The sequence below is a fragment of the Marmota flaviventris genome, chromosome 1, assembly GCF_047511675.1.
Source record: "Marmota flaviventris isolate mMarFla1 chromosome 1, mMarFla1.hap1, whole genome shotgun sequence".
Classification (NCBI taxonomy): domain Eukaryota; kingdom Metazoa; phylum Chordata; class Mammalia; order Rodentia; family Sciuridae; genus Marmota; species Marmota flaviventris.
In genome coordinates this window covers 68657125-68669889 of record NC_092498.1, presented here as the reverse complement: position 1 = coordinate 68669889, position 12765 = coordinate 68657125, and the positions used below count along the sequence as shown (strand labels likewise).

Below are 12765 nucleotides of genomic sequence, written 5' to 3'. Positions count from 1 at the left end.
TGTTACAAATTGATTAATCTCATTTTGCTTTTGTCCCCCTTGTTGAGATTTCCCTGTAGAGGTCTTTATTTTTTTTAAATAATTTTTATACCTTTATTTTATTTATTGATTTTTATGAGGTGCTGAGGATTGAACCCAGGGTCTCACACGTGCTAGGCGAGCACTCTACCACTGAGCCACAACCCCAGCCCTAAGAGATCTTTATTCTTGCTTTAGGATCAATGGGAGCATATACATCAGGAGATGCAGGCATATTTTCATGGCTGTGTAGACTTCACCTTAGAACAAGGGGGTGGACTTGCAGAATCTGAGTGAGGAAGAAGTTGTGCTTTGGAGGAAGCTATAGAATAGGGAAAGAGAAGAACTACGTAGTTTTCAACTTAACAGGAAAAGTGGCTTAATTTTGTTGTAAAATTGTATTTAGGACATAATGTAAATATTGCAATTTTAATCTGTCACATAGACCACCAACATCTATGACTGGAGCCACAGGTTCTGAACTAGGAAGAATAACCTTTGTCTTTGAGACCCTCTGTTCAGCCGACTGTGTCCTGTACTTCATGGTGGTAAGTAGAAGAGAAGCTTTCAAAGGCAGATTTCAGAATTCTTAGAAGTTTCTAGAAAACATTTAAACATGTCTAAAGAAGTCATTAAGAATTGTGCAAAACAGCCCATAAAGAAGACATTTATTCCTCCTGGGGAGAAATAAGTGAAGAGGCCCAGGTGACTGATAAAGTCCAGGGAATATTAACCTGTAGAAAATTCCTTTGTAAGAAATATGCACCAGCAGAATGAAAATTCTCCTTAATTACCAGTCAGCAATTTAAACTCTTAGGAAGGAGAAGTGTATTAATAAGTAAGAGCAGAAAATAATGAAGGTGTGGAGCATTGGGAAAAAAGAAAAATTTTCTTATTAAATTTAACACATTTAGAAAAAGGACTTTACTATCCACATGTCATAATTTTGCCTGTTTCTTTTCTTACTCCTAGCTTGAGAAAAGTAACAATTCAAAACTCACCAAGAACTCAAATGGATTTTAGGAAATTGTTGGCTAGGATTTTAACATTACTTTTTTGGGGCAGTACTGGCAATTAAACCCAGGAGCATGAAACCACTGAGCAACACCCTCAGTGATTTTCGTTTTTTTATTTTGAGGTAGGGTCTTGCTAAATTGCCAAGGATGATCTCATTTGTGAGCCTCCTGCCTCAGCCTCTCAAGTTGCCAGATTACATCTGTGCATCATGGCATCTGGCTTAACAGTACATTTAAATAGTGACTTCATAGATCTGCTCTGTTTTTGTTTGTGTTTTTCCTCAGCAACCCTTTATTAACTAGTTAATAGATCATTAACGACTTCCCCCAAAATATACAAGATATGTGGAGATTTGAATGTTTTGTGATTACTAACTACTTAAATGGAGACTAATTTATTCTGAAAAAAAATATTGATTTTATAGCAGTGAAAGAAATTATGGATGATCTTCAATACATCTATTTACCACAAATAACCAATAGGTCTTCAGTTATTCTGGTGCTGTTTCCTTATTTCTTTAATCTGTTAGATGGTGCCATTGCTGAAATTCAAACTATTGTCTTTCAACTAGACTGTCAATAATCTCTTACTTTGTTGTTATGTCTACTCTATCATCTATGCTGCTGTCAAAATTAAAATGTAAATTTCCAGGCCCTATTCTAGACTTACAGGAGCTCTGTGGATGAAACATAGCAGTCTTTATTTGTAAAATATATTACATGTCTATTAATACTGAGTTTGTGCTTTATTTTATATTTTTCCACTCTTTTAGGATATTAATAGAAAAAGTACCAATGTGGTGGAATCATGGGGTGGAACCAAAGAAAAACAAGCATACACCCACATCATCTTCAAGAATGCCACATTTACATTTACATGGGCATTCCAGAGAACTAATCAAGGTCAAGATGTAAGTTCCAAACACTCTTTTTTTTTTAAATACATAAAGATGGTGCCCCCTTGTGGAGATGCACACAAAGAGATCGCGCAAATATAGATGAAAAAGACTTAGATTTTTATTCATGTGGAATCAGTCATCTGGCTAAGTAATGGATTGGTGTAAAAATGGGTAACTTATTTTATCTTTTGAGGGTAAGAATGTCTGAAATGTAATAACAATATTTCTTTGAATTATTCTGAATTCTGAACTAATTATAGTTGCTTAAAGCTTAAGAGAAAATCTAATTTTATAGCTATTTAAAAACTTGTCTCTATTAAAGCTTTCTGAGATTTTGAGAAGGTTGGTAACTGTCTTCTTTGTCTGAATTATCTGGTGCTGTTTGATTTTTCTATGATTTTATCTCTTAGGGAATGTGTCAGTACACACAATTGGGTTAACACACAAGATCATTTCCTTTTTTGTATTTTTCTGGCTACATAGACCTCATTCCCCCCTGCCCTAAGTAAATTCCATTGTGTGTTTTGATGGTAGTAGGACTGTTCTTTTTTGTGGGTCTTCGTACATATGACCTTAGCAGGATGAGAACAAGGTGAATATCTTGTTCAGAAATGGCCTTAATGCTGTGGCGGCAAATTAGTGCATTTTCTGTCTTCCCTTGAGGCTTCCAGTGAGGAACCTATTCTTCAGATTTTACCTGATTCCACTTGTTCTTCAGGAGAGTTCAGATCACCATCTTGTGGGTCATGAACATGTGATGGGATCTTACTTCTTTCTTCACTTCTTTTCTATCTTTGCCCAGGTTCAAAAAAAATGCCATTTGGATAAACATTATTCTACTAGAGCTAAGTTCACTGCTTGATGAAAACCAGACCTTAATTAACCCAATATCACAAGAAGGAAAATATAGTAAGATCCAGGATCTTGCTCCCTATTTCATATCCTTTCAGCAGAAATAAATATACCTTTATGAGCAAAAACACTAGAGAAGAGAAGGAAAGCTGAAAGGAGTGATGTGATTTTATCAGTATTACACAGCTAGTGTCTGAGTGGGGACGAGAGGTCCTAATCTTCCAGGATTTTCTGTTCCCTAGTCTATTGGTTTTCTACCCTACCTCAGTGTATCACTAGATTTAGACTTAGACCTGAATAAACAATGATGAGAGAAAAGTTGCTCCTTTGCTAAAGTTCAGCAGTTCTTCCAAACATAAAAGTCTATAAATATGCTCGAGTTTATACCAAATACGACACATCTCATGTCAATTGTGGTGAGACTCCAAGTTTCCAAATTCAAGATTTAGGATTTTTTAAAAAAGAAGGACCAAATAAGAGTGATATTAATTCATTGTCAATTACAAACTATTAGGTTGGAACACTCTACTTAGTTGTTTTGGTGATATCAACATAAAATGTAATCTAGTTGTACAACTAAGCTCCAAGGCAGAAGTCATTACTTTCTGCTTTCTTTTTAGAATAGACGGTTCATCAATGACATGGTGAAGATCTATTCTATCATAGCCACTAATGCAGTTGATGGGGTGGCGTCTTCATGCCGTGCCTGTGCCCTTGGTTCTGAACAGTCGGGCTCATCGTGTGTCCCCTGCCCCCCAGGCCACTACATTGAGAAAGAAACCAACCAGTGCAAGGAGTGTCCACCTGACACCTACCTGTCCATACATCAGGTCTATGGCAAGGAGGCTTGTATTCCCTGTGGGCCTGGGAGTAAAAGCACTCAGGTAAGTAGGCTGTGTTTCGGTTATTCTCAGAGAAGCATATTTTAATAGGTCAACTCAAGAATTCCCCTTAATGTTTCTGTAGAAGTTATAACGTTGCTATTTATTCTGGGAAAAAAAAGAGGTTTTTAATTCCCTTTCCTGTTTGCTGTCTTTTTTATGTTTATGCAGCACTGAATGCGTACTATGAATGGGCTGGTTACTAAGAACTAAAAATATTAAGCAAAGAACTCAAATAAGAAATGTTTTCCAAAAAATGTTAGAATTGATTTCTTATGCATTATTAAGGTAGAGCACATAAAATACTTTTGTAGGTTGGCTGTAGGAATTATCTGAGATGTAGAAAGTATATCTTACAACATTTAAAGTACAGGTTAATGTTATATTACAGATGGAAGTGAAAGTAGTTTTAAATTGGCATAACAGGAAATTTTTACTATTTCTTAAAGTACCTTCCTATAAGAAACTTATTTGAGAATAACTTTACTCTGACTTTAAAAGAATCTGAGGCCTCTAAACTCTGCCTAGAAAAATTTACAATGTAGAAATTTTCTGTATTAGGATGGTAAAATATAACAAAGACAAAATTACTGAAATAGTTTTTATACCTAGAACTTTTAAGGACACATTTTTAGTAGTAGTTAATACTTTCTTTATTTCAATATTGTTTCTTTGTGTTTTGTTCTCTTTAAATAAAGGATCACTCAGTTTGCTATAGCGACTGCTTTTTCTACCATGAAAAAGAAAATCAGAGTTTGCATTATGACTTCAGCAACCTCAGCAGCGTGGGTTCCTTAATGAATGGGCCCAGCTTCACCTCCAAAGGAACAAAATATTTCCATTTCTTCAATATCAGTTTATGTGGGCATGAGGTGAGTTTTAGATATCAAGAAGAGACAGAGCTATATACTAGCTCTGATTAAGCTGATATTTTCTGTGTTGGTAAACCAGTAAAATCTCCCTGGGAACTAAAAACCAATGTCAGGAACTGAGCTTTGATTGCTTAAATCCTCTGTTCCCTCTTATCATATTTACAGCTTTCTTTACCAGGGTTGACATCATTTGGTTCTCTGTCCATCAAAGCATTATTCAGTTAGCTGAACCCCAAGACTTGAAACTGTGGTGAAGTGCATTGAGAGTCTTTCTTTTTCTTTTTCTTTTTCCTGATAAAATTGGGCGAGGCTTATCAAACCCCACCTATCTTTTCAGGCAAGCAATTGTGATTTGAGAGTTTTATTCTTGCTTATTGTATTATGGTTCTCCAGAAAAACAGGAAAAAAATTTATATGAGAAAGGATTTGTTAGGGGAATTGGCTAATGTGATTATGGAGGCCAAGAAATCCCATCTAAGTCGGAGACCCTGGAATACTGGCAGCATGTCTGAGTCCTAGTCCAAAAGGTTCAAAACCAGGATGCCAGTGGTGTAATTCTCATTTGAGACTGAAGGCCTGAGAACCCCAGAGGTGGGTGGGTGGTGGGAGTAGGGCTGCTGATGTGATCCCTGGAGTCCCAAAGCCAGGGAGCCTGAAGTTCCAATGTCCCGGGCAGGAGAAGTCAAGAACCAGCTCCAGAAGTGAGAAGAAATCCTTTCCTTCTGCCTTTTTGTTCTATTTGGATCCCCAGCTAATTGAATTGTGCCCACCCACCTTGAGGTGCACCTTCCCAGTAGGTCCACTGACTTACACACCAGTTTCTTCCAGCATCACCCTCATAAACACTTGCAGAATTAATACTTTGCCAGTTCTCCAGGCTTTCCTTCAGCCAGTCAAGTTAACAAATCAACCAGCGTGCTCATATTGTCAGTTTTGTGTCTTCAGAAGAAAAGTGATTGTTAAGAGGAAGTTTTACAAAATAAAAAAGAGATATGCAGGGACAAATATCAATTGATAAGGTTGCCTCTGCTAATAATGGATTTTTTTTGTTGTTGGAGGAAGCACAAACTTAAGTGATACTTTTTTTTTTTTAGTGGATCTACGTGTCCAATATTTTTATGGACATATGAAGTTGGTGCTGTGAAGAATGTATATGTATATACCATCAACAAAGTTGAGAATATAATAAGGCATTTCCTCCGTGTCTCTTTCTATAGTAACTTCTAAATATTTTCTTCATTATGAAATGCTGTATCAAACTTGTTAAAAGGAAATAGAGATCTGATGAACACAGAAGTTTAAAAAAAAAAAAAAACAGATCTATACACTTTACATGATGTGTATTTGTCCTTTCCTGACTTTACATGGAGAGATCCAACATACATACTTACTATATGGGTTAGTCACCCAGTCTGTTCAATAAGTAAATTTATATTAAATACCTGTTGTATGTCAGATATTATATGAGGCACGGAATGAGGTTAATTCCATTATCTAACACATTTCCTAGTTTTATTCTACTGTCTCTTCTTCCATCTTCTCTCTTTTTTTTCTTTTTGGGGGGTGGGGAGTGGGTTCAAGGGATTGAGTTTAGGGACACTTGACCACTGAGACACATTCCCAGCCCTATTTTGTATTTTATTTAATGACAGGGTCTCACTGAGTCACTTAGCACCTCACTTTTGCTGAGCCTGACTTTAAACTCGCCATCCTCCTGCCTCAGTCTCCCAAGCTGCTGGGATTATAAGCATGCATCACCGCGCCTGGCTCTTTTTATTCTCACTTATTTTATTTTAGTCTTTCCTTTGTTTTCCCTTTCTTTCCTCAGTACGTTCTCTCTGCTCTTTTCCATTATTTTGCCTTAGCTTCAACAATTTAAGATTCGCAAAAAATATATAGAATCCTTATTGGGGTCAGAAGGACTTGTAGAGGGAGAAAAATTTATATGTCATGATTGCAAATTGCATTAGGAAAGAAAAATCTGTATACTTTATGTCTTTATTTTATTTTATTTTACTTTATTTTTTGGGGTACCAGGGATTGAACTCAGGGACAGTTGAGCATTGAGTCACATCCCTAACCCTATTTTGTATTTCATTAGAGACAGGGTTTGAGTTGATTAGCGCCTGGCTAAATTGCTGAGGCTGGCTTTGAACTTGTGATCCTCCTGCCTCCTCCTTCTGAGCTGCTGGGATTACAGACTTTTGCCACCACACCCGGCTCTACTTTATGTCTTTCTTTGCACAGTCTATATATCTAAGATAAATGAGATAGTTTTCCTATTTTCTTTTTATATTTCTTTCTGGAAATTATGGAGCAAGCTATAGTTCTTTGCGTTGGGACAGCAGTATATTTAAATATACTATGTTTAAACCATCTTTCAATTTTTACAAATAAATTTTGCATTCTAGCTAATGTCTAAATAATTTTAAAAATTAACCTCTTATATTGTCTTCATTTTATAGTTAAACAGATTCACATCACTGGATCTAAGAGTAGGTGAATAAAGATACTTGCAGTAGGTGAATAAAGATACTGTTTAGAATTTGGACGTGCTGGGTTTTTGCTGCATTATGACTTTTAGGCTTTCTTTTTCAGCTTTCATATTATCTTCATGCCACACTCAGGCCTGTGAAGGAGAAGGCAAGGCAAGCCTTTTTCCTTGGCATTAAAACCTTTGCCAGCAGTTTGTTGGTCTCTTTGCATTCCTTCATATCCTGTGAACTGGACTCTCATAGATGACTTAGTTGTATGGCTTCCATCCAACATGAATGAAGAACAGTAGAGCTTGAATAACTGGAGTGGCTCTCAACCTGGGCTGAACATTTACATTGCCTTGAGAGCTTTTAAAAAAACACTAATGCCTGGGCTTTACCCCAGATCCCTTAAATCAGAATCTCTGTGATGAAGAGAGAGCCATGCTCTCCTAGAGCTCTCCTAGAGCAAGACTAACTGAGATTCAGTTTAGAGACTGACTTTCAGTAAAACCTCTTGCGACTTTGTTTCCTAGGGGAAGAAGATGGCTCTCTGTACTAATAACATATCGGATTTTACAGTAAAGGAAATGGTGGCAGGATCAGATGATTACACCAACTTGGTAGGGGCTTTTGTGTGCCAGTCAACAATTATCCCTTCTGAAAGTAAGGGTTTCCGAGCAGCCTTGTCATCCCAGTCCATCATTCTGGCAGACACATTTTTAGGTAAGTTCCCCATGGTTAATATATGCATGCATGCATTTATTCTAAAATTATGGTAATGGTAATTTGTTATGGCACTGGTGTTTACCACAGAAGATTAAGACAAACAGGTAACTCTAAATCATTATTTTGTAAAATGTTTTAAAAGCTTCTGTGTGTGGGATCTACTGATCAACCTCCCAGAGTACAAGATTCTGAATTTACATATTAACTCATATGATAAATCATGTTCTATGCCTTTCGTCAGATTCTCTAAGAGTTTAAAAAGCAAAATAATTTTTAAAATGAAAGTAAACAAAACAAAAAACCAAAGCAAGAACAGTAGACAAACATAATCTAAATCTAAATTATAGTATGTGCCACTAATATACATAATCTTTTCTGAGATCCAAAGTAAACTGGTAGCAAATGTGAGGTGCTGAGTTTCTCCCCATGTGCTCCAGGTATCTGGGTCCTGAAAGCTATAGGGACGTTTTTAGAAGAAACCAGATTTGTAAGTAGTGATTCTTAGGAATCAAGTTCATTGACCTTGATTGAACCTCTGGGGTGAGGGTTTGGAATCCAGCAAGTGCCATGAGTGGTTGTGATGTGCAGCGATATTTGAGAATCCTTGCTCTCTTCTTCATAGGCATGCAGCTTCAGATTCCAGGACAAGGCCCATCACTTGGCTTGCACTCATCACCAGAACTCTGTTAGAAGCAAAGATGCTGTTAATGCTGGCATTTCAGTTCTATCATCATTTTTCTTGCCTCTTATTAAAAAGTCCTGCTTTTCTGCTTATTAGATCAAGAACATTTTAGAGTTATTTTCTGGAAGTTATTAGTGTTCACATATGTTATATAATATGTATGTATTACAAATATATTTTACACATGTATATATTGAAGTGTATATGTTTTGAAATGGCATATATCTTTCTGTGCTATCCAGACTGGTCTTGAACTCCTGGGCTCAAGTGATCTTCCTGCCTCATTCTCTTGAGTAGCTGTGACTACAGATGTGCATTGCCGCAGCTGGCTGGGAACAGAAAATTTTACTTTGTCAAATATGTGTATATTGAACCATGATCAAGAAGCTATATTTGCAAAATAGCCTAGCATATTGACAAAACTCACCAGAGGATAACAATTTTAAAAGTAGATTTTTGAACTAATCGAACTGGAAAGAACTTTAGAGAGTATCTAGGTTACTTCATGCATTCAACAGATCCAAAAATAAGACCTAGGGAAGTTAAGTAACTTAAGTTAAATTGCAAGGCCAGGGAGTAGAATTTTTTATCTTTTGGAGTGTTTGGGAAGTTCCTTATTTTTACCAGGAATGCATTAATTTAATGCAGTATTTCTGGCGAAATGACAGTTATCAAAGTAAAGCTATTTGCTATTCAGATGTACAGAAATTAAATAAAACTAGTTTTCCCATATTGCTTAATAGTTTCTTTTTTAATGTCATCTAGGCGTAACAGTTGAAACCACATTGCAAAACATTAATATAAAAGAAGACATGTTCCCAGTTTCACCAAGCCAAATACCAGATGTGCATTTCTTTTATAAGTAAGTGAAGATACTGCTTTCCTTGACTATTCTTTATCAAAAGGAACGCATATATATCTCTATATATGGATTTTTATTTCCCATTCTCTATTGTTAAGTTCCTGGGAAGATATATAATATCACCTCTGGGTGCCTAGCATGGTAGCTTGAATTGAACAGATAATAAAAAAAATTGATCATTAAATGTCTTAGTAAAAAGTAGGAAACTTGGAATATTTAAAAAGCCTTATGTGATTTCTCTCAAATACACACACACACACACAAATGTATATATTATATATTTACATACACACATATGCACTTTTAAATTAGGCAATAAGGACACTCTAGTTCATTGTCTAGGTAGTAATTCTAATTCACACATCAAAACATCAACCTAAGTAGATCTGAACCCTGTTCCCTTTAAGAATATTTTGATTATAATTTGATTAAAATTCTATAGCTTTACCAAACACCTTGATTATAGCTTTGTCACTTTACCTGGGAAAGTTGTCAACTTGGCATAGTCAAAATAAGAGACCTGAATTTGTATTCTAAATTAGCAAACTTTAATACATTTTTCTTCTTTATAGAGCATGAGAATGATTATACACATGATCTGTGTCACCTCTGTTTTTTAAAATACTATTTGCCTCATAATAGGTCTTCCACAACTACAACATCCTGTATTAATGGCCGATCAACTGCTGTGAAAATGAGGTGTAATCCTACTAAACCTGGAGCGGGCATGATTTCAGTCCCCAGGTATTCTTATTTATATGTGATTGTTCAACATTTGTATTTTATAATACATATAATAGATATATACATATTTTTAGAGGAAAAATCTAGAATCTTATTTTAAAACATTATTTATAGGAATAAAGCAGAAAGAGAACAAAGGTATCTGTAGGATTTTGTTGAGGGATATACTAAGCATGGGTGAAGAAGAAAGAATAGGTACCTGGTCGATATCAATATTTCCCCATATCCGTATTCCATTTGCCTTGAATATCTAATTCTTTTGAAAGTTATTTAGGTACAATTAATTACACTGTGTCCTTGTATTTATTTATTTATTTTTTTTTTAGTGTTTTTTTTTTTTTATTGGTTGTTCAAAACATTACACAGCTCATGACATATCATCTTCCATACATTTGATTCAAGTGGGTTATGAACTCCCATTTTTTACCCCAAATACAAGTTGCAGAATCACATCGGTTACACATCCACATTTTTACATAATACCATATTAGTGACTGTTGTATTCTGCTACCTTTCCTATCCCCTACTATCCCCCCTCCCCTTCCCTCTCATCTTCCCTCTCTACCCCATCTGCTGTTGTTTAATTCTCTCCCTTGTTTTTTTTTTTTCCCTTTCCCCTCACAAACTCTTATATGTAATTTTGTGTAACAATGAGGGTCTCCTTCCATTTCCATAGTTTCCCTTCTCTCTCCCCCCACTCGTCTCTGTTTAATGTTAATCTTTTCCTCATGCTCTTCTTCCCTGTTCTGATCTTAGTTGCTCTCTTTATATCAAAGAAGACATTTGGCATTTGTTTTTTTAAGGATTGGCTAGCTTCACTTAGCATAATCTGCTCTAATGCCATCCATTTCCCTGCAAAATCCATGATTTTGTCATTTTTTAGTGCTGCGTAATACTCCATTGTGTATAAATGCCACAGTTTTTTAATCCATTCATCTATTGAAGGGCATCTGGGTTGATTCCAAAGTCTAGCTATTGTGAATTGTGCTGCCATGATCATTGATGTGGCAGTATCCCTATAGTATGCTCTTTTAAGGTCCTCAGGGAATAGACCGAGAAGGGCGATAGCTGGGTCAAATGGTGGTTCCATTCCCAGCTTTCGTAGGAATCTCCATACTGCTTTCCATATTGGCCGCACCAGTTTGCAGTTCCACCAGCAATGTACAAGTGTACCCTTTTCCCCACATCCTCGCCAGCACTTATTGTTGCTTGACTTCATAATGGCTGCCAATCTTACTGGAGTGAGATGGTATCTTAGGGTGGTTTTGATTTGCATTTCTCTGACTGCTAGAGATGGTGAGCATTTTTTCATGTACTTATTGATAGATTGTATGTCCTCCTCTGAGAAGTGTCTGTTCAGGTCCTTCGCCCATTTGTTGATAGGGTTGTTTGTTATCTTGTTGTTTAATTTTTTGAGTTCTTTGTATATTCTGGATATTAGGGCTCTATCTGAAGTGTGAGGAGTAAAGATTTGTTCCCAGGATGTAGGTTCCCTATTTACCTCTCTTATTGTTTCTCTTGCTGAGAAAAAACTTTTTAGTTTGAGTAAGTCCCATTTGTTGATTCTAGTTATTAACTTTTGTGCTATGGGCGTCCTATTAAGGAATTTGGAGCCCGACCCCACAATGTGTAGATTTATTCTTAGTGTTTCATCTTAATTTCCTTGAGAGCTGGATTAGGAACTTCCCTAGATTAGTACAAGATTAACACCAACTTGTTGGGTGATCTTGATTAAGTAATCTAACCTCCGAGTTATAGTTTCTTTCTCTGAAAGGGGATGGGACCAGGTTGGAGAGTTTGTAGGATTCATTTCCAGCTCCTCAGACTTCTGTTTAATGATAGGGGAATCACTAGTGAGTCTGGCCTATAGGATAAAATACAGTTCATTTCCCTGACTGACTGGCATTGAGGAAGCAGCGCTCCACAGTCTAGATATGATTATACAGTTCACTTTGTGTGGGCACAGTAGGGGAGCATAAGCAATTTCCTGGGTTTAGAAAACTATCAACTTAAGTAAAGGCTGCTTTCATGATCTGAGGGACATTCAAATGTCTCTTGATTTTTATTTTTCACATTTATTGTTCAGTGTTTAGATTATTTTTCACATGTATTGTTCAGTATATAGATTATTTCTATTCTTATTAGTATTAAATTATCTTTGGATTATAGTTAGACTTGAAGATTTTTCTCCATTAAACTGCAAAGTCATGTATTTTGAAAAAGAAAATGATTGATATTTGTTTTTTTATAATTTCATAATAACCCCTGAGAAATTTTAAGCTATTTTGTTTCTGTCACATCAGGATTGGAAATCAGTGGTCTAAGCGTTGCTTCATTTTGTGTATCCTAAAAATAATTATAGTGGTAACACATTGTTTTTGGTTTCTTTTGGGGTATAAAGGCATACCAGCATTCACATCTCACCAAACTGCATCTCTCTGGTTTTCACAGACCTACAAATTAATTATTATTTTCACCTATTCAAGGTGAGAAAAGAACGTGATGAGAGGAGTATAAAAGGTAATAGATGGCAGAGAAAGGAGCAGGGAGAGACAGATGCTCTGTAGCCTCAGAAGATCCTTCTGCAGCCTCTAAGCCAGAGTCCAGGCAGCAAACCACACTGTCTTTATGAAAAGATGTGTTCAGAGGGTACAGTGATAAAAGCTCAAGTCTTTCATCATTCTCTGATAGTCTGCCAGAGAGCCTGGAGTTCAGGTGCTCCTTCTATTTACTGTA

General features: G+C 36.2%; 1 protein-coding gene across 1 annotated transcript in view; it reads left to right on the top strand.

The window, feature by feature from the left end:
- Positions 1–12765, top strand: part of Elapor2 (endosome-lysosome associated apoptosis and autophagy regulator family member 2) — an 86102-nt gene that overhangs the window by 47254 nt on the left and 26083 nt on the right. Inside the window, exons 11-17 of the mRNA XM_027932709.2 lie at positions 464–566; positions 1808–1945; positions 3406–3669; positions 4365–4538; positions 7549–7738; positions 9189–9285; positions 9928–10029. Of these exons, the coding sequence (XP_027788510.1) occupies positions 464–566; positions 1808–1945; positions 3406–3669; positions 4365–4538; positions 7549–7738; positions 9189–9285; positions 9928–10029 (1068 nt within the window). The remainder of the gene's footprint in view (positions 1–463; positions 567–1807; positions 1946–3405; positions 3670–4364; positions 4539–7548; positions 7739–9188; positions 9286–9927; positions 10030–12765) is intronic.